Below are 21,381 nucleotides of genomic sequence, written 5' to 3' on the forward strand. Positions count from 1 at the left end.
AGCTAGTTTATGATTCTCGCCGTCTTATAATACTTTACTTTAACGTACCTTTGCACCTTGTGGAAAGTCATTAAAACGAATATTATTGTTATATTGTTTTTGCATATTGGATCTACTTAATTGGAGATTGCCGATTGCAACATCATAGGCTGTCTTCATTGTTTGTTTGAATCCATCGAAGTATGGTCAGCAGTAGCGAATAGAACATCGATAGGGAGGCGTGCAGATCTGCCAAACACAAGATCAGAAGGTACATGATTTATGGCCTTACTGACACTCGTATCTAGGGCAAAAATAAATTCAGGCAATATTGTGGACCACTTGGATTGGTTCAATGAACAATGTAAGAGGGCGGAGCGAAGGATGTCCTTGACGCTACCAATATTTTTCTCTGTGAAACCATTTTCCTGAGAGTGGTAGGCAGATGAAAGTTGTTTCTTGATGCCAAATACATTGCAAAGCTTGTGTAATGCCTGACTATCTATATTAGATCCTTGGTCACTGCGGATTTATAATGGTATACCATGAATATAGATCCTTTTAGACAAGAGTGCTGTAATAATCGAGGACATCGTTTGATCTTTTAACAGGACTGCTTCAATATATTTAGAGAAAATGTCACCTATGAGCAGAAAATTTTCGAAAGCTTTGTTAATCTTAGGCATATATGCAATACAAAGCAGATGAATTGCATTGGGGCATCAGGGATTACCATGTCAACTAAAGGTGCTTTAGGAGGGGCAGTGTTGCGTTTAGTTTGCTGACAATGTACATAAAAAGAAATGAAATTCTTCACGTAGCCATACATATCAGTACCAAAATGTGCCGTGTTATGAACTTCAGAAATAACGAATTTGTTGGAATAACTGGACGACCTGATTTTGTTAAAACACTGTACTCTATTTGGAGTTGATTTTGGATTCTCTTGAAGCAACCTTGTAAAATGCATGGGTTATTTTCTACAGCATGTTTAGCTCTATTGACAACTGGATCTGAGTGCTGTTCTTCCAATAATTGTTCTTTAAAAGAAATAAATGGCTGAAAAAGGTTGCATAAATTTTGTCTCCAAATGGTGAATTTGGTTGTGCAGAAGAGGCATTTTTGTTGCGTGAGAGTAGGTTAGCTTTGATATTAGTTTTACCGCAAATATACTGGACGGTGTAATCATACTCTTCTGAAAAACACATTTTGATGCTTTTAGAGAAACCTTGGCAAATCGTAACTGATCAAATACTGTAGCTGATTCCTGAATGTTGTTCAACTAATTGGAATTTTGCAAAAACGACTTTGACATAATACACGCACCAGATGCTAACTTTTTAGTCAAGGAAAAAAAATTTTTAGTCAATAAAAAATCTTCAGCAATCTGTTTGAAGCATTTCACTGCCAAAGATTTTGAGCGATGTCTTACCACTGATCAGTTGCGTGGTTTCAAGAGAAAATTTTCAAGAACATTGAGACAGGATGAACATGGGATAAATGCCTTTCCAACAATTTACCCCCAGCAGCGGAAGCAGGAAGACTTATATGGCCCCTCATCATCTTCATCGCCAGCAAAGGCAACAAAGCCTGGCAGAGGCAGCGCCCATCGACAGGTAGGTCTTATCTTTGAACTTAAAGTTACCAATTGTTGTTTTTGAATCTTCAACCACTTCATCTTTGGAATTACTTGTTCATGGCACTTTAAGGCCATATGAGGTTGATTGGGTTTTTACAATTTATGGTGTTTACAATCTTTTACTGTAGTTGATACGTGATGTTCTTCGGGAAGATGTAAGCCTGCCTGCAGTCTCAGAAAACGATGATCAAAGTGTTCCTGAGGAGAATGAGCAAGAAACTTTCCTAACTGAAAATGAACTAGTAAGTATGATTTAGGCCTAATGGGACTTGACTTCAAAATTTATTGGGGGGGGGGGGGGGGTGGGCACATTGAGAATAAATGAAGGATAAGCCCTTCTTGGCAAGCCACCCTTAAATGAGCAGATTGCTCATCAGAATTTCCCAAGTGACCTTTCTTTTCAGAAATATGCTTCCTGATTTTTTGTAATTTGTTCCTGGAAGTAAACTCATATTTGCTGCAGAGCTGCCAAAAACTATAGATGTCATATTCGGCTAGGTATTCGGTTATGTCATACACTAATCGAATATTCGGGTGTAACCGAATAGTTCGATTATTCGAATAGCAACGATTAATCGAATAGCAACGGCTAGTCGAATAGCAAAGACTGCTCGAATAGCGATGACTGATCGAATAGCAGTGACTGATTGAATAGCAAGACTGGTCGAATAGCAATGACTGATGATCGAATAGCAATGACTAGTTGAATAAGATGACTGATCGAATAGCGATGACAGATCAAAAATAAAAATGCATGCATGCTGCGGGGAAAATTGCATCCGTACGCAAACTGGGTGGGTAGGGGGTCTGCATAGCGTTGGTAAACCTGCGAAGAATTGGTTCAGGTTTATCAAAGAGCATTTATAAAGCTCTGAATCATCAAAGCCTTATGGACACTTGAGATATGGCATCGAGGCGATCCTGATATGGGGACGGGAGAATTCGCTAATCAGGGTACGCCGAATTGGTTCTCCTATAATAAAGGAAAATATTACAAAAATAGTTTTCGAATCTGAATAATTTACTGGAGTTGCATTCTTTGATAGAGCCAAATTTCAATGAGTTAGTCTTCTGCACTTCAGTAATTTTTTGCCACTTCCAAATCTAAGAATTTTACGTCTACGATAAAAGATATGAGCAGCTTTTCTGGGTAATGGTGTTGAGACATTACGTAACTAGGTTTATTTTGAACCTTACTTATCAATCGCTTAAAATAGGCTGGGAATGCTGTTTACTGTGATTTAGTTAATCGCCTTCCATGGCAACTGCTTCGTAGTTTGCTTTGAGGGGGCCCTTGTCAGTAAGGTATGATGTAAAGATGCTAAAATCACCTTAGAAAAATCGTATAAATAGGAAGTCATATGTGGCATTGTTTAGGAGTCATTTTAGAGCGGAAAAACTGCTAGTACTTTACTGAGTAAGTTTTATTTTAACATTCATTTAAACAGTGAAAATCATTTTCGACATAATTTTGTGTTCAATGAGCGACTGGAAGTATGATAAAAAGATCAAGTTTGGTTTGGGAATATTTTGCAAAAATAGACGAAAACAAGTTAGGTGTAAGCTGTGCGAAGATCGTCTTAGTTATCGTGGTGGAACAAGTTCCATGTTGTCACATGTCCGCAGCAAACACCCAACAGTGTGTCAACTGTAGTAGTTATCAATATTATTATTAACATTAATGTATGACGTCATATGCCTGCGCATATGATATTATTGTATTCTTATATATGGAGCGATCTCCCGAACGGACGTGTTTTATCTTTTGCTTACGAAGTCTACAATGGCGACGAGTTAAAAGGAGAAAAAGGAATGTAGGATGGCAACAAATAACATAAATCCATTGTGTAGACAAAAGGAGTTCGTTTTCTCTCTTGGACTCCATTGGTAATTTTTCTTTAGGCTCGCGGCACTGATCGGTCAACTATACCGGTCTTGTGCTTGCGTTTTTCTGATTGGCCTATTTCGATCCACAAATGGGTATATATTTTTCCACCGTGTTTTTTCGGAACCTATTCTGACGTTTTATGCTCTGAGGAGTGTCAGACGAAAAAGCTTTTAGTATGTTGTAAAATGTTTGCTTTTTTCAAAGCCATTTTCAAATTCTGTACCGCAAAAAAATTGTTCATAAATCCTATGCCAGTCTTCGAACCAAAAAGTGACATTACTAACACTGGAGCTTGCTGGACAAACTGGCTGGAGAGATTCCAAACGTATTTGCTTGCTGCCGATGTCAAAGAACCGCAGAGACAACGAGCTTTGCTTTTGTATCAGGCTGGACCCGAAGTCTATAACATTTTCAAAACGTTACCTGATACTGGAGAGGAAAAAGATTTGCAAAAAGCATTTGAGGCATTAACTAAACACTTCGAACCAGACCGGAATCAAATATTCGAAATTTACAATTTCCGTCAGGCAACACAAAACACAGGGGAGACTATCGATGAATTCCACACGAGACTTCGCACACTTGCAAAACATTGCAAATTTAACGACGAGGACTTCGAAATTAAGATGCAAATCGTGTGTAATGGAAAGTCAGCTCGACTTAGGAGAAAAGCCCTCTGAGAACCAGATTACAAGCTTGCAGACATGCTGATCGATGGCAGAAAAGCGGAAATGAGCTCAGCTCAAGCATCTGGTATGGAAGACAGTTTCCAAGAGCTGCACGTCAAAGAAATTCGCACAGAGAATACCTGTTATAAATACGGATTCAGTTATCCACACAGAAACAAACCATGCCCAGCAAAACAGGCAGTTTGCTCTTCATGTGGCATTATTGGCCATTTTGCCAAACTCTGTCGGAAGAAACATCAAACGCCTCAGAGGAAGCCCCTCCAAAGCAAGGAGCCTCAAAAGTCATCACGAACAAAGAAAGAGTCAAATTTCGTGAAGGGAACACGCAAACAGCGAAAAGCCCATGCAATTAAAAAGGATAAGAATGAATTCTCAACCTCATCTGATGATGAATATGCCTATGCAGTGGAAGGAGAAAGTAAACTTTCCACAAAAACTCAACTGAAATTGAATGACTCGTTCGATTTGACGTTCCAAGTGGACACGGGGGCAACTGTTAATATTATTGATTCCAAGACCTTCGAAAGTTTGCAACATCAAATAAAGCTAGAACCAGCTAAGACAAAAATATTCGCATATGGATCTTCGACACCACTTCCATTAAAAGGCTGTTTTAGTGGTATGATTGAGTCAAAATCATGCTCCACAGTGTCGCAATTTTATGTCGTCGAAGGATCCAGGGGAAATTTACTAAGTGGAAAAACCGCCCACGAACTGATGCTAATCCACTTAGTCCACAAAGTCAACAAATCACAAACAACAGATTCGAAGAATGGAGTGACAACTAATCACAAAGGAGCAACTGAAAACAAATCAAACGTGCTTGCCAACACAGACAAAAATATTCAAGGACTCTTGAATAAATATCAAAATGTTTGCGAAGGAGAGGGAAAATTGAAAGGACAAAAAGTCAAATTACACATAAAAGACGATGTGAATCCGATAATGCAACCGCAAAGGCTTATACCTTACCATATGAGAAGAGCAGTCACAAAGGAGCTACAAAAACTTAATGAACAGGGCATTATAGAGAAGGTTGTCGATCAGCCCATGCCCTGGGTATCACCTATCGTTTGCATTCCTAAAAAAGACGGGGGAATACGTATATGTGTAGATGTGCGAGAAGCAAACAAGACGATAAAACGAGAAAGACACATTATGCCGACCCTTAATGACTTTAAGGCTTCAGTAAATGGGGCAAAGTATTTCTCCAAAATCGATCTTAAACAGGCGTATCACCAAATTGAATTGGAGCCGGAAAGCCGTTTTATCACCACATTCTCTACGCACGAAGGACTTTACCAGCATAAAAGACTTAACTAGGGTACATCCAGTGCAGCAGAAGTGTTTCAAAATATTCTACAACGGAATTTGAGTGACATTGAAGGTGTGTGTAAAGAATATCGCTGACGATATTATCATATTCGGAAAGGATCGAAAAAAGCATAACAGAGCGTTGGAAGCTTGTCTGAAACGCCTCTCAGATCTAAACATCAAAGCAAAAGGAGAAAAATGCAAGTTTCTTCAAAAAGAAATCAAATTTTATGGTCTCATTTTCACAGAAAAAGGTACCAGACCTGACCCAGAGAGAGTCAAACATCTGTTAAACACTGCACCGCCACAGAATGCATCGGAAGTGCGCAGTTTTCTTGGAATGGCAAACACTTGTAGCGATTACATTCTAAATTATGCCTCGTTGACACAACCGCTTCGAGAGTTGACAAAGAAAAATAATACTTTCAAATGGACCATAGTAGAACAAAGAGCATTTAACCAGTTGAAAAAGAAACTTACACAAGCACCTGTAATTGCCTACTTTGACACAGAGAAACAGAGTGTGTTAATCATAGATGGATCACAGCACGCTGTTGGTGCTATTTTAGCTCAAAGAGAGAAGGATGGGACACAGTATAAAATTGTCTCGTATGCAAGTAGAGCCCTCACTCCAGTAGAGAGCAGATATTCACAGACCGATATAGAAGGCCTTGCTTTAGTCTGGGGGATAGAACATTTTTGCGTATTTCTCCTAGGCAAATAATTTGATGTCATCACAGACCATAAGGCCTTAGAGTCAATCTTCAATTATGCTAGATCCAAGCCACCAGCACGAATAGAGCGATGGGTTCTAAGACTTCAGCCCTACAACTTTCGTGTAATATACAAAAAAGGATCGCAAAATGAAGCTGACTATTTGAGTAGACATCCAATCAACAAGAGTCAGTCCGAAAGTAAAGAAGAACAAATGGCCGAGGAATATGTGAAGTATATTATCGAAAACACAGTTCCAAAGACCATGACACTGTAAGAAGTAAAGGAAGCCACACGCAAAGACGAAATTTTACAGAAAGTTCGGAGAGCTATTGAATCAGGAACATGGGATATAGGCCGTCGGCTAACCTTTAATATGATCCCTAGAAATGAGGTTTCGTTGCACACTTTACTAAGCTAAGAAATTTATGCGTTATCTGGGACAACTTTTGGTGTAGAATTCAAATCTAAAAAGTTCACACCGATTCAGGCTGCAGTTTTTCCATAATGGCGGATATTCTCGATTGATGACGTCACAATGCAATCTTTTTGAAAATTTCAAAATTTGAAATTTTTTTGCAGTCATCTTAAAAAACAAAAAAATATGAGCTATAAACGTATAGGACCCCAAGTATTTTGATAAACTTTTTGCGAAATATAAAATACTTTGCAAGAAAATGCTACTTTTTGCCATAATTTTTTGGCATTAACTCCAAAATAAAATGAAAGCATATTAAACAATTATGCCGACAGCAGGCCAAACATAGCGGAATACATATATTGACAAAAATTAAACTACATGTCTTCTTCATCTTCCGAAGAAATGTCTTCATCAAAATTGTCTCCACCAATTTCACCTTCTTCACATTGTTGTTCCAAAACCAGTTGCTGTTTCTTCTCGAAAATCAATGTTGTCCCAAACCATTGTTGTCAGGGTATTTTTTACAATACCATTTGGTATAACAACATCACTATTTAGCTGTTGATATGCTAGAGCAGTAGCCAGTGACAAAACTGCTGAATGGGAAGCAGCATTCCCAAACCCATTCAGTATCTTGGTCAGCTGATATGAGCGAGTCATTTGCCTCACAGCCATTCCTAAGCCTAGTGCTTTAGGTGTCTGTCTATTGCCTCTTGAAGCTACATATATGATGTCTTGTGCAATTGAAAGGACTTTCAGCTGGTCTTTTTCAGGAATAGCTATTTGCACATCATCCTGAATCACCTTATCAGAAAAATTTAGGGCCCATGCCAGAAAATTGGACAGCTTGGCAGGAATTTTACTTCTTGCATTCTCTAAACTAAATTCTGTAATTTTTGGGGGCCAATGGGGGAAGAATTTTGGGCAATTTTGGGTACTGGTGGCTGATCATTGACTTTGAAATTTAAGAAATTGGTGTAACTCATATAGCAATTTCTCTGGTAACATACTTCAGCAGCTACACAGTCAACATCCCTAATATGGATAAGAATCGATTCATCCTCTTTCTTTTCTGCAGCTAGCTTCAATTTTCCGGCATTAATTGTTTGGCACTGAGTCAATGCTTGCTTCTTACTTGTTTTTGTTTTCTGTGAAGAAAAATCTAAGTCTCAGTTTATGCAGTCATTAAACATTTTACCATTTTATAGAAATTTATCTGCTATATTATATGTAAACCAATGATAAATAGCACTAATTTAGGAATCAAATCCACTGTCATCCTGAAAGATATCTCCCATGAAGGAATTTTCCATGAAAGTTTTTGAGATATTTCTTGTGATGCTTTGGGAAAAATGTTTTTCTGAGAATGAGCCTACCCCTGACACTTTGAAAAATCTACCTAAAAACTGGGGAAATTTTGAATATCTGTATGTTCTGATATGAAATGACATGCTATGATATGATATAAATATCCTTATGACTCTGCCTTGGACACATATAACTAGAAATAAAAAATGAAGAAACATACTTACTTGGCAAGTGTAGAAGTAATCTGCTTTTTTGCAAATCAAGCAAATTTTTGGCAGAACAAAAGAATCTCTTCCAGTTGCCTTAGATTTAGCACCTCCAACTTCCATTTGGGTTGTTAGCCTAGTTCTCTTGTTTCCTGCTTGTTCGTAACTATGAACTGCTGATGAAGTGGAGCAGCCTTCATCCACTTCTGCTTTCCGTTTTTCATGTTGAATCATCGCTCGATCAATTTTCTGTTTATCGGTGAATCTTCTATAGCACTGAATGTGATATTTCCAAACCAAATTGTAATCTGAAGTTTTATCAACATCCTCCTCGGATATAAATTGGAGGGACCTTACAGCAATATCTTTCATCTGACCACTCAACAAAAGCCATTTCCTCCTGCTTTCGATAAATTTTGTCCATGTTGTTTGGGTAAAAGACGTCAGTGGCCCTTCAAATCCATCGATATGAAGCAAACAACAGTCGGCAGCCATGACTGCTGTCGCGATACTACTTTACGGACCACTTTTTTAGCCCATCTGATCGCTGTGAGTGCAGGTCAATTTTTTAGCTTTGACAAAATAAACCCACGCAAAAGCACGCACGCATTTAATTCGACAAGGAAAACTGGTTCACTTATAAGAGTATTTGCGTAAGAACTGCAGCCTGAAATTATGTGAACTTTTCGGATATGTAATCAGTATGAAAAAACACGCTTACAGGAAGTATAATGTGTTAGCTTAGCAGTGTGTGCAACGGAGGTAACACCTCCGAGCGTGTAGCTGACGGCCTAATACAAAGGATTCTGAGCTTCAGCCATACAAGAGATGTGCAGAAGACATAACAGTAAATAATACCAAAGATATTATCATGAAAGGATGTAAAATGGTGATTCCTAGAAGCCTTCAAAATGAAGCAACAAAGCTAGGACATGCAGGACACCAGGGAATAGAAAAAACAAAAAGTTTAATCAGAGAAAAAATCTGGTTTCCAAAACTGGATGACAAAGTTCGTGAAATTGTCGAAAATTGTGTCGCATGTCAAGCAGTTGGAAATGCTACTTCACCTGAGCCAATGCAAATAACTCCAACAGTAGACATTCCATGGCATACCATAGCTATTGACTTTCATGGACCAAGAACAAATACAGAGCAATATCTATTGGTAGTAGAGAACCTTTATTCAAAATTCCCAGAAATCGAAATTGTGAATTCCACAACGGCAACAGCAGTAATACCCAAGCTGGACCGTATATTTGCGACACATGGCATTCCAGTAAAACTAAAGACAGATAATGGACCTCCATTTAATGGAAATGAGTTCAAGAGAAATACCAACGCTTTAGGTATGGAGTGGAAACCAAGTGCACCACTCTGGCCTCAAGGAAATTCGAATATTGAAAGCTTAATGAAACCAATCGGTAAAGTTACAGACAGCAAAATTAGAAGGAAAGAACTGGAAACAAGAACTCCAAAGATTCCTACTAACATACTGAACAACGCCGCATGTAACAACGAAAGTACCTCCATGTGAACTGTTGTTCAATAGATCAATTCGAGGACAACCACCTGAATTGCCAAGAAGGAAGGTACTTAATAAGCATAAACAAGCAAAGGAAAACATCGAGAAAAAGAAAACAAAGAATATTATGACAAGAAACATAATACAAAAGAGTCAGAGATAAAAGAGGGAGATACATTTATTTGTCTACAAAAGAGGACAAATAAGCTAGTACCAAAGTTCAGCCCAGAAAGATTCATTGTACAAGAACGAAAAGGAAAAAAGATAGTCGCGAAAAACCAACGACATATCATAACAAGAAATGTCTCACATTTCAAGAGAATTCCAGCAACGGACAGCTACGACAATGAAGATGAAGATATTAGTGACAGTGAAAGCAAGAAGGAAAAGAAGTTCCTCGCAGTTCATCATAGGCTGCTGCCGATTTTGATGCTATTGAAAGACACCATCTTATAATCATTGGCTGAAACCTATGCCCTTTTGAACTCCTGGAAGAATTTATCTGCTGTTGCTGCCAAAACAGTTTCATGAAAGGGCTCACAGTATCCCAATGCTTTGTAATCAACCCAAGAATATCATGGCTCAGATCTGAATTAATTTGAACACTATGACGTGAGATTTCTTCCTTCATCTCTTTGATCTTGGATTCCAGAAGGCGACATTTAACCTATTTGCCTGAAGTGTCAGTTTCAATCGCTTTGATGAAGTGAGACTTACTGGTGCTTTTGGTTTTGCAGGAATTTGCAGGAATAGCCTGCAGGAATAGAACCTGACATTCATAAGCACGATAAAAATATTTTGCTTGAAATGGCAAGCTGTTCAAAGTTTGCTCTTTTGCTTCTTCAGGAATACGGTGCCTGATAGATCCTCCACAATAATTTCAACATTGTGCCCATCACAAATTATGGCACTGTCTAAATTTCTGATCAAGTCAGATACTAATCTTACAGTTCTTTTGAAATCATTGTAAATATAATGAATAACTCTGATTTGCCAATTAAATACAGAAACAGAGAAGGTAAGTTCATAATCAATTGTGATGCAAAATTTTGGAATGATGTAGAATGTCTGAAATTTCTTCATTTCTAATTTATCTTCTGCATAAAAAACGTGCCAATCCTTTAGGGCCAGTTTCTTTACCCTGGAGCTTAAATCTCTGAAATCTTTGTAGTAACAAGTTGGTTTTGTCTCAAGTGCGATATCTCTCACAACTATTCTAGCAGGCCTCTTCTCAGATGCACTTTTTTGAAAAGTATCCAAACTCTTTCGAAGATTCTTTGTTGGAAGGACACCAAATTTTAAAAATTTTTTCGTCAGCTTTTTTCCATAGTCTGCAAAAATAATTGTTATTATTGAACATGAGTATATAAAAATTTTCTCTGGTGTTATTTTTTGAGGCAAAATTATTTCACAAAATTTTTAATCCAAAACATGTTTGTGTTCAAAGGAGCTTCAGGCCATATTTTATCATGGATGGACAGGGTCTCCGAAGAAACCAAAAACGTGGGTGGGGGCAAACTTTGATAAGAAAAAATTACCGAAGCACAACATGATGAGCTGCCTTTTAAAGGCATAATTTGCAAAAAAGTGGGAGGGGGCAAGGCCTCCTGGCTCCCCCGTCGTCGTTGGCCCTGATGGATGTGGATGGATTGGGCATCAATATTTACAGAGACAAAAACTAATCTTTACTCACGTATAGTGATGTCTTCAGTTAAGAAATGTCTCACACAGATGTGCAACGAATCGGCCTTCAATTGTCTTTTAAAATCGTCATTAGCTTCTCTATATTTGGTGATAACATTCACTAATTCTTGTCGCCATTGTGAAGATGTTTCCTCCTTCCTGACTGGAAGTTTAAACAAACCAATCTTGCCATCCGGGGTGCTTTTGCCTTTCCGTCGACCAACTCCGCAACCATTCAATCAGCAGTTTTCTCCAGGCATTAATCAGAATTTTCGGACCATAAGCAAGACTAAGTAACTCAGATATCAATGAAAAATAACACAAAACATATCGCCAGTCAACAAGAACGCAAGCAGAATAATTCGTCAGTGCAGTTAGCGGGATCACAGCACAGTAATGCGCAGGGTCATGCATAAATTCACACACGTTTTGCGAATAAAAGGATAGAACAATCAAAACAATAAAGCCCCCTGCGTAGTTTCCAGACCAGAGTATTTCTATTGACTATGGTGTCAATCATGTAAAGTGAAATAGAAAGACTGTCAGCTCATATCATTGTCAGTTTGCAAGAAGAAATGTTGTTCTTGTGATTTCATTAAACAGTTGAATGAAAGTATTAAAGATAGCAATGGACTTAAATTAACACATGAATTAATTATCAAACAGTTAATCCCTGTATAATATGAAAAAAATTTTCTTATTGCAGATCAATGATTTTTCAACTCAGACAGTGTGCTGGAGACGTGCTCACACATGTGTTGTGGGAAATTAGTAACTTATTAGTACGTATAGATTTAGTTATCCGCATGTTTAAGGAACCAATTTAGATACTTACAGATACAGTAAAATTAATAGACTCGTAGAAACAGAAATTGATGCACACAACATCCTGCATGATGCACAGGCACATGGTTAAATCGCAGTAAAAACCGTAAGCAAAGCAGATTAATCAGTATTATTAGATAATTGGAGCAAATTCGTATAAAAGATTTAAATAGAAACACTAAAGTAGAGTTAGAGTCGCTCGAAATGTAGGTAAGAGACGAGCAACATAGAGTCACCTAATAATTGTATGTGGAATAAAACAGAAAATTAAAGATGTACGAAAACGATATGGTCTTCTTCTTGAGAAATTCGGTTCACTTCTGAAACCTCTTTCGAATCAGTAGAGTGAAGCAATTAATGCAGCAGACAGAAGCCTGGTTGGTTGCACCTGTTGAAGGAAAACAGGAAATTTCACAACTATTGGGTGAATGCAAAAATGAATTAGAAGTGGAAAGGAAAGAAATTACTTGGTTGCAAGCTGCCTTAGGTATTGTCCAGAGGAGGTGCGAAGCTAGGTAGATATTTTTATGGTAGATATTTTTCCTGAAGAAGCTCATGGCCGAAATTTGCAAAATTTGCGGCACAGTTTCAAACGGTAAGAGGTCATCCAAGTTTTTCATCAAAGTTCTCAGAGTTCCTAGAAACCTCTAATTTCCTCTCCTAGTATAACCTAATCTCATATTTATGGCTTTGAAATTACTTAAATGACCAAAATTGAGTTGTAATCCGCATATGGTTTAGGCCCATCTTACGCATTTGGTCAAATGTATGTTTTCTTGGGCCGTGTATTTCCTTTCTTTTGTGGGGACATATTCAGTTTATGTGTAAATTAGGTCACTACAAGTCTGACGCTATTAAAATTTCTATTGGTCCCCATTGGTCCCCACAGCTAATGGGTGAAATTACCTTTTAAAAAATGTCAGTTTTGGCGGTGTTTCACGAACCCGCCATTTAAATTCCCTATGTTTATATGTGTTGTGTGTAGAAATGTAAAGTTAAAGTTGCCTTTCAATATTGGTTTTCTTATGCCATGTTCACAGCCATATGCCTGGAACGTGTTTTCTTTTCTACGAAGACATAATACTGGGTGCTAGTGTTAAATAAATTTAAAATTCAGGCTAAAACTCTACTATCAGTTTGGAAAATTGCACAGGTAAAGTTAAATGCAAGTTTAGGGGTCATCCACAAATATTTTCTGTCCCAGTTAAATTAATTTGCAGTTAAAGGGGGGGGGGTATGAGTTCAGCTGGAACTTCAAAGAATTCTACATTTTGCACAAGGATGGCTTTTGCCTACAATGACCAAAGCAAGTTTCTAGCTGTTTGTGCATTTTCACCACACAAATATTTTTCTTTGTAGGCCAGAGGCACAAAGGAATATAAATCCTAATGGTACAAAATGAATTAGACATGTGAAAAACATAGGCACTCTAAAGAAGGAGAGAATTTCCTTTGTTATGTTTTATAAAAGCCATTTCAGAAGCACTCAGCACAGCAGATAAACCATGTCCAGCAAACAAGACCCTCCACACCAAGCAGACTTAACAAAAGATACTTAGAGGAAACAACTTATATAATAAGAAAAAACTTGTGAACTCCTATTACACCTGTGCCTTGCAGTGATACACTGTTTGATGTAATTGCTCACTGGCCTCAGAAATCAAAGAAGAAACATGGATGTTGCTGTCATTGTGCTAATAGATATTCCAAGATATATTGCAGCAAGTGTCAAGTTTGCCTAAGTCTGAGATGTTGGAATTATGCAAATAAAACTTTATCATATGCATATTCTTTTTTTTGAAACAATATGCATACCACTTTTTTATAAACAGAACAAAATGCAACTAATAGAATATGAAAATTAATAAAATCAATTTATGTAAATGTCACAAGTATAGATACATGTATTCCTACTGTTGATTTTTGATAATGGAATGTCTTGATGTGTTCATGTGTATTTATCACAGTTATCTTCCTTTAAAGATTAAGAATCAATATATTTAAAGTTTACTTATATTAAACCCTCTTTTTCTCAGAGTTTGGAATTGCTATTACCCGGACTGTGAAAACTTTTTTGTGGCCTTATTTTGACAAACTTGATATGAAGAAACTGCAAAAATTTCATATGATAACATTTAGATGAAAATTTGCAAAATTGTCAAAAAATATTTTTCATTAATTGAAAGGGCTGGATCACATCAAAAATCTTTACATTGCAAAATAAAATTATGACCTTTATGATGATGAGAAAACGTCAATTTCATTGAAAAAGTTAGTAGGTACTTCTGAAAATCATGGAACTTTTGGTACCATTAGGAAACAATCTAGCATATTTTCCACAAAGCAAACCATCAAAAATAACAAGGAAAACAACAATTATTTTGCAAATATCTTTGTTACTGAATTGTTTAATGAAATTGTCTACAATTTACTACCATATTACACAATTTTTGTTGTGCATATCTTGTGTTAAGGGATTAAACTAAAAGTTTATAAAATGCCCCATGTATAATGGTTTTGTATACATCAAGGAAAGGGATTGAAGATAGTAACATTGGGCAATGAAGACTTTCCCCTGGGGAACTTCCTTTAAAATCTCTTTTTCAGTCCAGGTCCTTTAACTATTTAACTGATCTTAACAGGTTTTGAGACAGAGTGAATAGAATTTTAAATCTGACTTTTTTATGTTTGAAAAAACCTCATTTGCCTTAGTCATGTGCAAAAGAACATAGAAACATATCTTGTGTTAAGGGATTAAACTAAAAGTTTATAAAATGTCCCATGTATACTGGTTTTGTATACATCAAGGAAAGGGATTGAAGATAGTAACATTGGTCAATAAAGACTTTCCCCTGGGGAACTTCCTTTAAAATCTCTTTTTCAGTCCAGGTCCTTTAACTATTTAACTGATCTTAACAGGTTTTGAGACAGAGTGAACAGAATTTTAAATCTGACTCTTTTATGTTTGAAAAAACCTCATTTACCTTAGTCATGTGCAAAAGAACATAGAAACACACAAGGAAGAAAGAGTTGAATAAATAGGGATCATAATTATAATAAAATTGATTTTGGCTTCTTGGTTAGTTTGTTTGCTTTTTTCTTTCACTTTTCCTTTTTTTTATAAGAACAATTTTATAAAACACGAGCCTCAAAACCAGTTAAAAGTTCAGAACAAAGTTTTCAAAATAAGAACAACCAGCCTGAACCCCAATTTCCTGGCTCCTAGAGTGGAAGGCCTAAATCAGTCAATGTACAAGGGGCTAAATCTTCAAGAATAACATATAAATTTGATATTTCTTGCTTAATGAGCAATTTTTGTATCTTCTGTCAAATTTGGGCTTCCATGTTCTGTACATGTATACATAAATACAGTTTGGCAATGAGGTCTTAAAGCTACATATAAACAGTCCAGAAGTAAATGATATAATTGTTTTTTAAGTTCTCTGTTTGCTAAACTCGTTAGTTTAGCGTTCTCTTCTATCCTCGAAGTCCCAAATAATTTGATTCCATAAAATTGGGCTACGAAATGGTGTAAATGCTCTACGCTTGCGATCATTTTTGCTACAAAGTTTATCACAATGATAAGCAGCATCCATACAGAGTTTATAGCGACTGGATTCAAGGAACCTCTATCCTTAAACCACCGTTCTGACGCCTTCTTTTGGATGTTAGGTTTTTCAAATGATCGGTATTTCTTGAGATAACAAGTATCTTCTCTGCATGGTTTCGTTTGTCGCTAAGCAGAGACAAGTTAACCAGTGCTCTGAAGCATTATCCTCGTCGCTACTTCGAAATAATGTTGACAACCATCCTAGTACAGAACCCTGTTTTTAGTGTTTGAACAATTCATATTTTTGTTGCCTAGGCCAGGAGAGGTCCGCACACCAGCTGAGCAGCATTGAACGGCAGTCTGATGGCTACGATAGAATGCGCATGCGCTACCTAGCTTCATACCCCCCCTGGATATTGTCTTGCCACATCACAGAAATGAAGATGAGCTGGATAAATTAGAACTAGAGATGGACAAGGAATCAGAAGATCTAGATGTAAATACTAATGAAATAGTGAATGAAAGTGGAAATGTAGATACTTCAGAGGATGATGATTACATTGTGGACGAGGAAGATATAGAAGAAAATGAAAATAAAGAAAGTTGCAATCAAACAATCACTAGCCAGTAAGTATATATTTTCATGCATCTTTTCTCATAGAGGAACTTTCCTTGTATGTAGATGAACAAATATTTTGTAAACCTTATGTTTTGACTTCAAAATAACATTAATCACCTTTTAATGGTATCATTTCAACATAGCGAGTAACCAGAAAGGATCAACTGTTGAGCTAAGAACTTTCGAAAAATATGACAACGGGGCTGTTTTTGGGAGAAAAATTGAGGAGATAGATGGAAAGAAGATGGTGACGTTCATTTGCTGCAAACTTTGCACTATAATAAACTGTTGTTTATTCATATACCTTTATTGATGATTTTCGAGACTAAAAATCACCTGCCTGACTTTACCAAGGAGAGTGATGGTCCACTTGCCAGCTAAAATGCTCACTGCCAGGCCTGTATATGATGAGTCATTTCACTTTTAGTTCTGAAGATGCTGAACCAAAGGATGTTCGCATTGAAGGAAAATTTATTATGTTTTTCCTTTCTCAACTTCTTCTGTTGTTTCGTGTCTGCCCAGCTTGCAAACAAGATGGTCTGCTTGCAGAAGCAAGGGTTTTTGGAACTATGGTGAAGATTGCCTCCTCTTGTGCCAATCCAAACTTTATGAACAAGGAGAGACTGTGGAGAAGTCAACCTGACATGCCTGGCACTAGAATCCTAGCTCAAAACTTTCTTCTGTCATTTGCAATTCTTGTAGCTGGTGCATCAGGAACAAAGTGTCCTCACCTTGAATACGCATGCAAAGTGTGGTCACCGCATACTAATGAACTGAAACAATAGGTTTTTAATATGATAGAATGAAACTATCACAGTTCCAAGTTTGAAATGAGGCTATGCGATAAGGAGGTTGAGACAACAAAAATCAATTTTTGAAACACAATCTTCAGTTGTATCATTTGTAAATGCAGTTGTAAAATTGAAACATCGATATGGCAAGCGCAATTGAAGTTAGTGACGAGGGGGCTCCAGAAATCTTACCTACAAGTGTTATAAGGAAAGTTTATCTTATAACATATAGTAACGCAAACATTGAGCTATTTGACAGAGAAAAATTCTCAGCTATTATAACAGAGTTTTTTACGGTGGCAGCTACAAAATTCGCCGTAATAAAATGGGCATGCTGTGTATGGAAATGCAAAAAATTGGAGCATACCATTTTCATATGTGTATTTTACTGGATAAATGTCAACGGTGGTTAAAATTAAAAAAGTACATTTAAGATCACCATCACATTATTGTGAATTTTTCCAGACATTCAGGGTATCATACTGCCTTCAACTGTGTCGCCAAGGAGGATCAGGGTTTCATCAAGAGTGAGAACCATCCAGAGGTAGCTGCTCCAAAAACATAAAAGGCCACAAAGGCTAAATCTGCATCGAATGGTGGTAAACCATTGAAACAACTAAAGCGTCTATGCAATTCCGATGTGGCCAAAATGATCCTAAAAAATGCATTAAAATCTCGTTTAGATCTTCTTGCGCTAACCAAGACCTCTGCTGGAAATGATGATGAGCGTCTGTATGAATCTGTTCTAAATAAAAGCGAAAAAACGTTACAGGAATTGGTTGGCACTGTGTGGGAAATGGAGATGGCAACAGAGAAGCTTCAACGCGCTAACATGACGAGGGTTGAGATCTTACAGCAGAAGTTATCTGTTGTTTGCATTTGCAAGGGCGAGTGGCTCAAATGTGACTTGGAGATTCTGGAAAACAACCCCATCTCAAAAGCTGTTTTTGCTGAGGCCATTTTGGCGTTGCTTGACAAGGGTAGAGGCAAGGGTCGTAACATTTATATTGCAGGTCCAGTGAACTGTGGCAAAACGTTCATTTTAGACCCACTTAGAATTGTCTACAATGCTTTCCTGTCTCCTGCCACTTGTTCTTATGCGTGGCTTGGTGTTGAGGAGAAGGAGGTAATTTTTCTGAATGATTTTAGGTGGTCACCTGTCATTCTGCCATGGAGTGATAGGCTGCAGTTGTTGAAGGGGGCCGTTGTACACTTCGCTGCTCCAAAAACTGTGTATAGCAAGGATATTGAGCTCACCCAGAACACTCCTGTCTCTGCCACACCAAAGGCTCCAATTCAATTAATCGCAGGCTCCATGCTAGATAAGAGAGAGACAGAGATGATGAACGTTTTTTTGGCGAATATTCAAATTCAAGCATCAGTTTGATCAATGGGTGCAGAAATGTGTTCCTGCCTGTGGTCATTGTTTTGCCAAAATGATCTTGTGACATTAGGCATCATCAATGTTAATTGTGATTAACATCAGCAATTGTTAATCACAATAGGCATTATTTAATACAAAAGGCATCCTTGGCAGGGGCAAAGCCACGCAAGGCTTCCCTGTTGATGTGAAACATGGCACGACTGTTAACCGTAGTGTTAACCATGGCTGTTTTTTATCTCATTTCTTATTTAAGAGACTTTCTCGCCCCAAAGCTCCTCAACAAGGTGTCTTCTAATTTAATCTACCCAAAAATATACGTTTGGCCTGAATTTATTGCCTAAAAATGATAAGATTTGTGAAAACTCACGGTTAACCTTTGAAAATGGAATAGTCTTAGATCATATCAAATTCAATTTTCAAGAAAAGTGTAAACCGTGGACTGTTTCTCAATTTTCTCCTTTCGCATGTATGAAATCCAAGTCAAAGTTTATAGACCATTTGAAACAAACACACCTCTTGGCAAAATCTGGATTGTTTTTTGTCTCATTAACACAACTTTTGCAGGCATTTTAAAAATCGTTAACCGTGACTGTTAACCGTGGGGAAGACATTTTCAGACTACGAAATGGCCCTGTGACATTTGAATACCAATAGTTTTCAATTCAATTTCGTGTAAGGTCTAATGATTTTAAGTATTGAAATATATTGATATGCCAATCTTCTACCATGATTAAGTTGAAGATTCCACACAAAAGCAGAGATAAGCATAAAATCTGAAGGAATCACAAAACACTTTCTCTACCTTGCTGATGTCTGTAGGTGGGAAGGGGCAACACGCTGTAAAAAATTCTACTTGTTTGTGATTTACGTGTGCATTTTTAGCCATTTTTTACTCGGCTGTTTATAAACATATATGTTTTACAAATATATACAAATTTAAACAATCTTTTGGTGGTACAAAACTTGCAAATAGCTTTGAAAAAAGCAAACATTTAGTAAACTAAAGCTTTTCGTCTGACACTCTTCAGAGTTTAAAACGTCAGAACATAGATCGAAAACTCTACGCTAAGAAATATATATACCCAGTTGTGGATCGAAATAGGCCAATCAGAAACACGAGCACATGACTGTAAAGGTTGACCAATCAGTGCCGCTTGCCTATTAGAATGTTACCAATGGAGTCCTAAGGTGAAAACGAACTCCTTTTGTCTACACAGTAGCGGTTTTTTGTGCTTATGTAGATAGATTCTAAAACTGCTAGGTGGAACGACGCTCGGACTTTACCAATAATCCGAAACATGTCGCCATTATAGTTTTTTGCACAATCTGGGTTTTCTAGCAAAGGCTGCCCGATAGCAGAATCGCAGGTTTTATTAGTATGGCATGCTAGTTAGGAAACGTTTTGGCGGCTTGATGAGCTATTCAAAAAAACATATTTTTAATTTGTCGGACTATTCTCTCTCTGGAACCAAAACATTTGTCTTAGGTAATGGTCTTGAATTTTGTATCCCACCACAACGAATAAACAGAGAGGAACTTTTTGCTGAATTCGAAATTTTACACGCTCAACTTGCCAGACACGATATTTCTGATGCTTTGGAATTTAACAAATTACGAGCACGACTAAGCGATTTGGCGTACGCTTACAGCGGCTCTCCCATTGACCACTCAGATTTTCTTTTGCATAGAGAACATTTTCAAGCATTAAAATCCCTACGGTCTAATAATGACATCTTTATTACAAAGCCTGATAAAGGGTCAGGAGTGGTTATTTTGAATAAAAAGGACTACATCCAAAAAATGGAGAGTATTCTCCTCGACAAAGAAAAGTTCGAAAAATTGGGTGACGTCGAAACACAGGATAAAACGGCCAAGTTAGAGCGGAAACTTCAAAAACGCCTTTTGGAGCTGGTTAACTCAAAAGTGTTGACCAACGAAGTTTATGATAGGATAAGACCCACAGGTTCACAACGTCCACAAATGTATGGCCTCCCTAAAATACACAAGCCGAATGTCCCACTTAGACCCATTTTGTCTATGATTGGTTCAGCACAACACGAACTGGCTAAGTGGCTTTCTGAAGTTTTGGACCCTGTTCTTCAAAAATATTCAAAACCTTGTATCAAGGACTCTTTTACGTTCGCTGAGTTCATGCAAAACTTGAACATCGAAAACGAAACATCTTTCATGTGTTCTTTTGACATTAGCAGTCTTTTCACTAATGTCCCTTTGAATGAGACCATCAAAATATGTGCCGACGCTTTGTACCGGAGCGAGCTTAATAGCCCACCATTCTCAGAGGAAGTATTCATTGAACAGATGGAAACTGCAACATGTTCAGTTGAATTCAGCTTTAACAATGAAATGTACCAACAAAAGGATGGTGTCGCTATGGGTAGCCCTGTGGGACCTGCATTGGCCAATATCTTTGTTGGCTTTCATGAAGAGCGTTTGTTTGACTGCGACCAAAAGCCAGGTGTCTATTTTCCGTATGTGGATGACACATATACTATTTTCAAAACAGAGGCTGAGTGTGATATTTTCCTAAAACGCCTTAATGGTCTTCACACAGCCCTACATTTTACATTTGAAAAGGAAGAATATAACTCCTTGCCATTTCTTGATGTTTTGGTTGAAAAATCTGACACTGGATTTCTCACCAGTGTATACCGTAAACCGTACAAAAAACACAAAAAAGGTTACAGTACAAAAAAGGCCCTTCCGTCCATTCAAAAGGACTGCGTTCCTGCCACAAAAAAAAAGTTCTGTTGTGTATGAATTCACGTGCCAGTGTGATTCTGGCTACGTAGGACACACCACCCAAAGATTGGAGGATAGGATAAAACAACA

At 37.4% G+C, this 21,381-nt stretch overlaps 2 protein-coding genes across 3 annotated transcripts; one reads left to right on the plus strand and one right to left on the minus strand.

The window, feature by feature from the left end:
* Positions 1–1,745: 1,745 nt before the first annotated feature.
* On the plus strand, positions 1,746–21,381 carry LOC135694779 (uncharacterized). 2 transcript variants are annotated; one of them, XM_089109704.1, is made up of 2 exons: positions 1,746–1,860; positions 12,070–21,381. In XM_089109704.1, exon 2 carries the CDS (start codon positions 19,915–19,917, stop codon positions 21,307–21,309), a length of 1,395 nt encoding a protein of 464 aa, XP_088965830.1. In that variant the 5' UTR covers positions 1,746–1,860; positions 12,070–19,914; the 3' UTR covers positions 21,310–21,381. Both variants share the same exon structure in this region, with proteins under 2 accessions (XP_088965830.1, XP_088965831.1).
* On the minus strand, positions 7,520–8,653 carry LOC135694772 (uncharacterized). The gene is made up of 2 exons (XM_089109710.1): positions 8,177–8,653; positions 7,520–7,792 (listed from the first exon to the last, which is right to left on the minus strand). Exons 1-2 carry the CDS (start codon positions 8,651–8,653, stop codon positions 7,520–7,522), a joined length of 750 nt encoding a protein of 249 aa, XP_088965836.1.

The sequence above is a fragment of the Rhopilema esculentum genome, chromosome 8 (genome assembly GCF_057945365.1).
Source record: "Rhopilema esculentum isolate cy_ngs chromosome 8, ASM5794536v1, whole genome shotgun sequence".
Taxonomy (NCBI): Eukaryota; Metazoa; Cnidaria; class Scyphozoa; order Rhizostomeae; family Rhizostomatidae; genus Rhopilema; species Rhopilema esculentum.

Bases quoted from the DNA above. Each gene is read 5' to 3' on its own strand.
- LOC135694772 (XM_089109710.1), bottom strand. From the start codon at position 8,653: ATGGCTGCCGACTGTTGTTTGCTTCATATCGATGGATTTGAAGGGCCA. The intron at 7,793-8,176 runs GTAAGTATGTTT...TTTTCTTCACAG, and splicing joins ATTACTTCTACACTTGCCAA to AAAACAAAAACAAGTAAGAA.
- LOC135694779 (XM_089109704.1), top strand. From the start codon at position 19,915: ATGCTAGTTAGGAAACGTTTTGGCGGCTTGATGAGCTATTCAAAAAAA.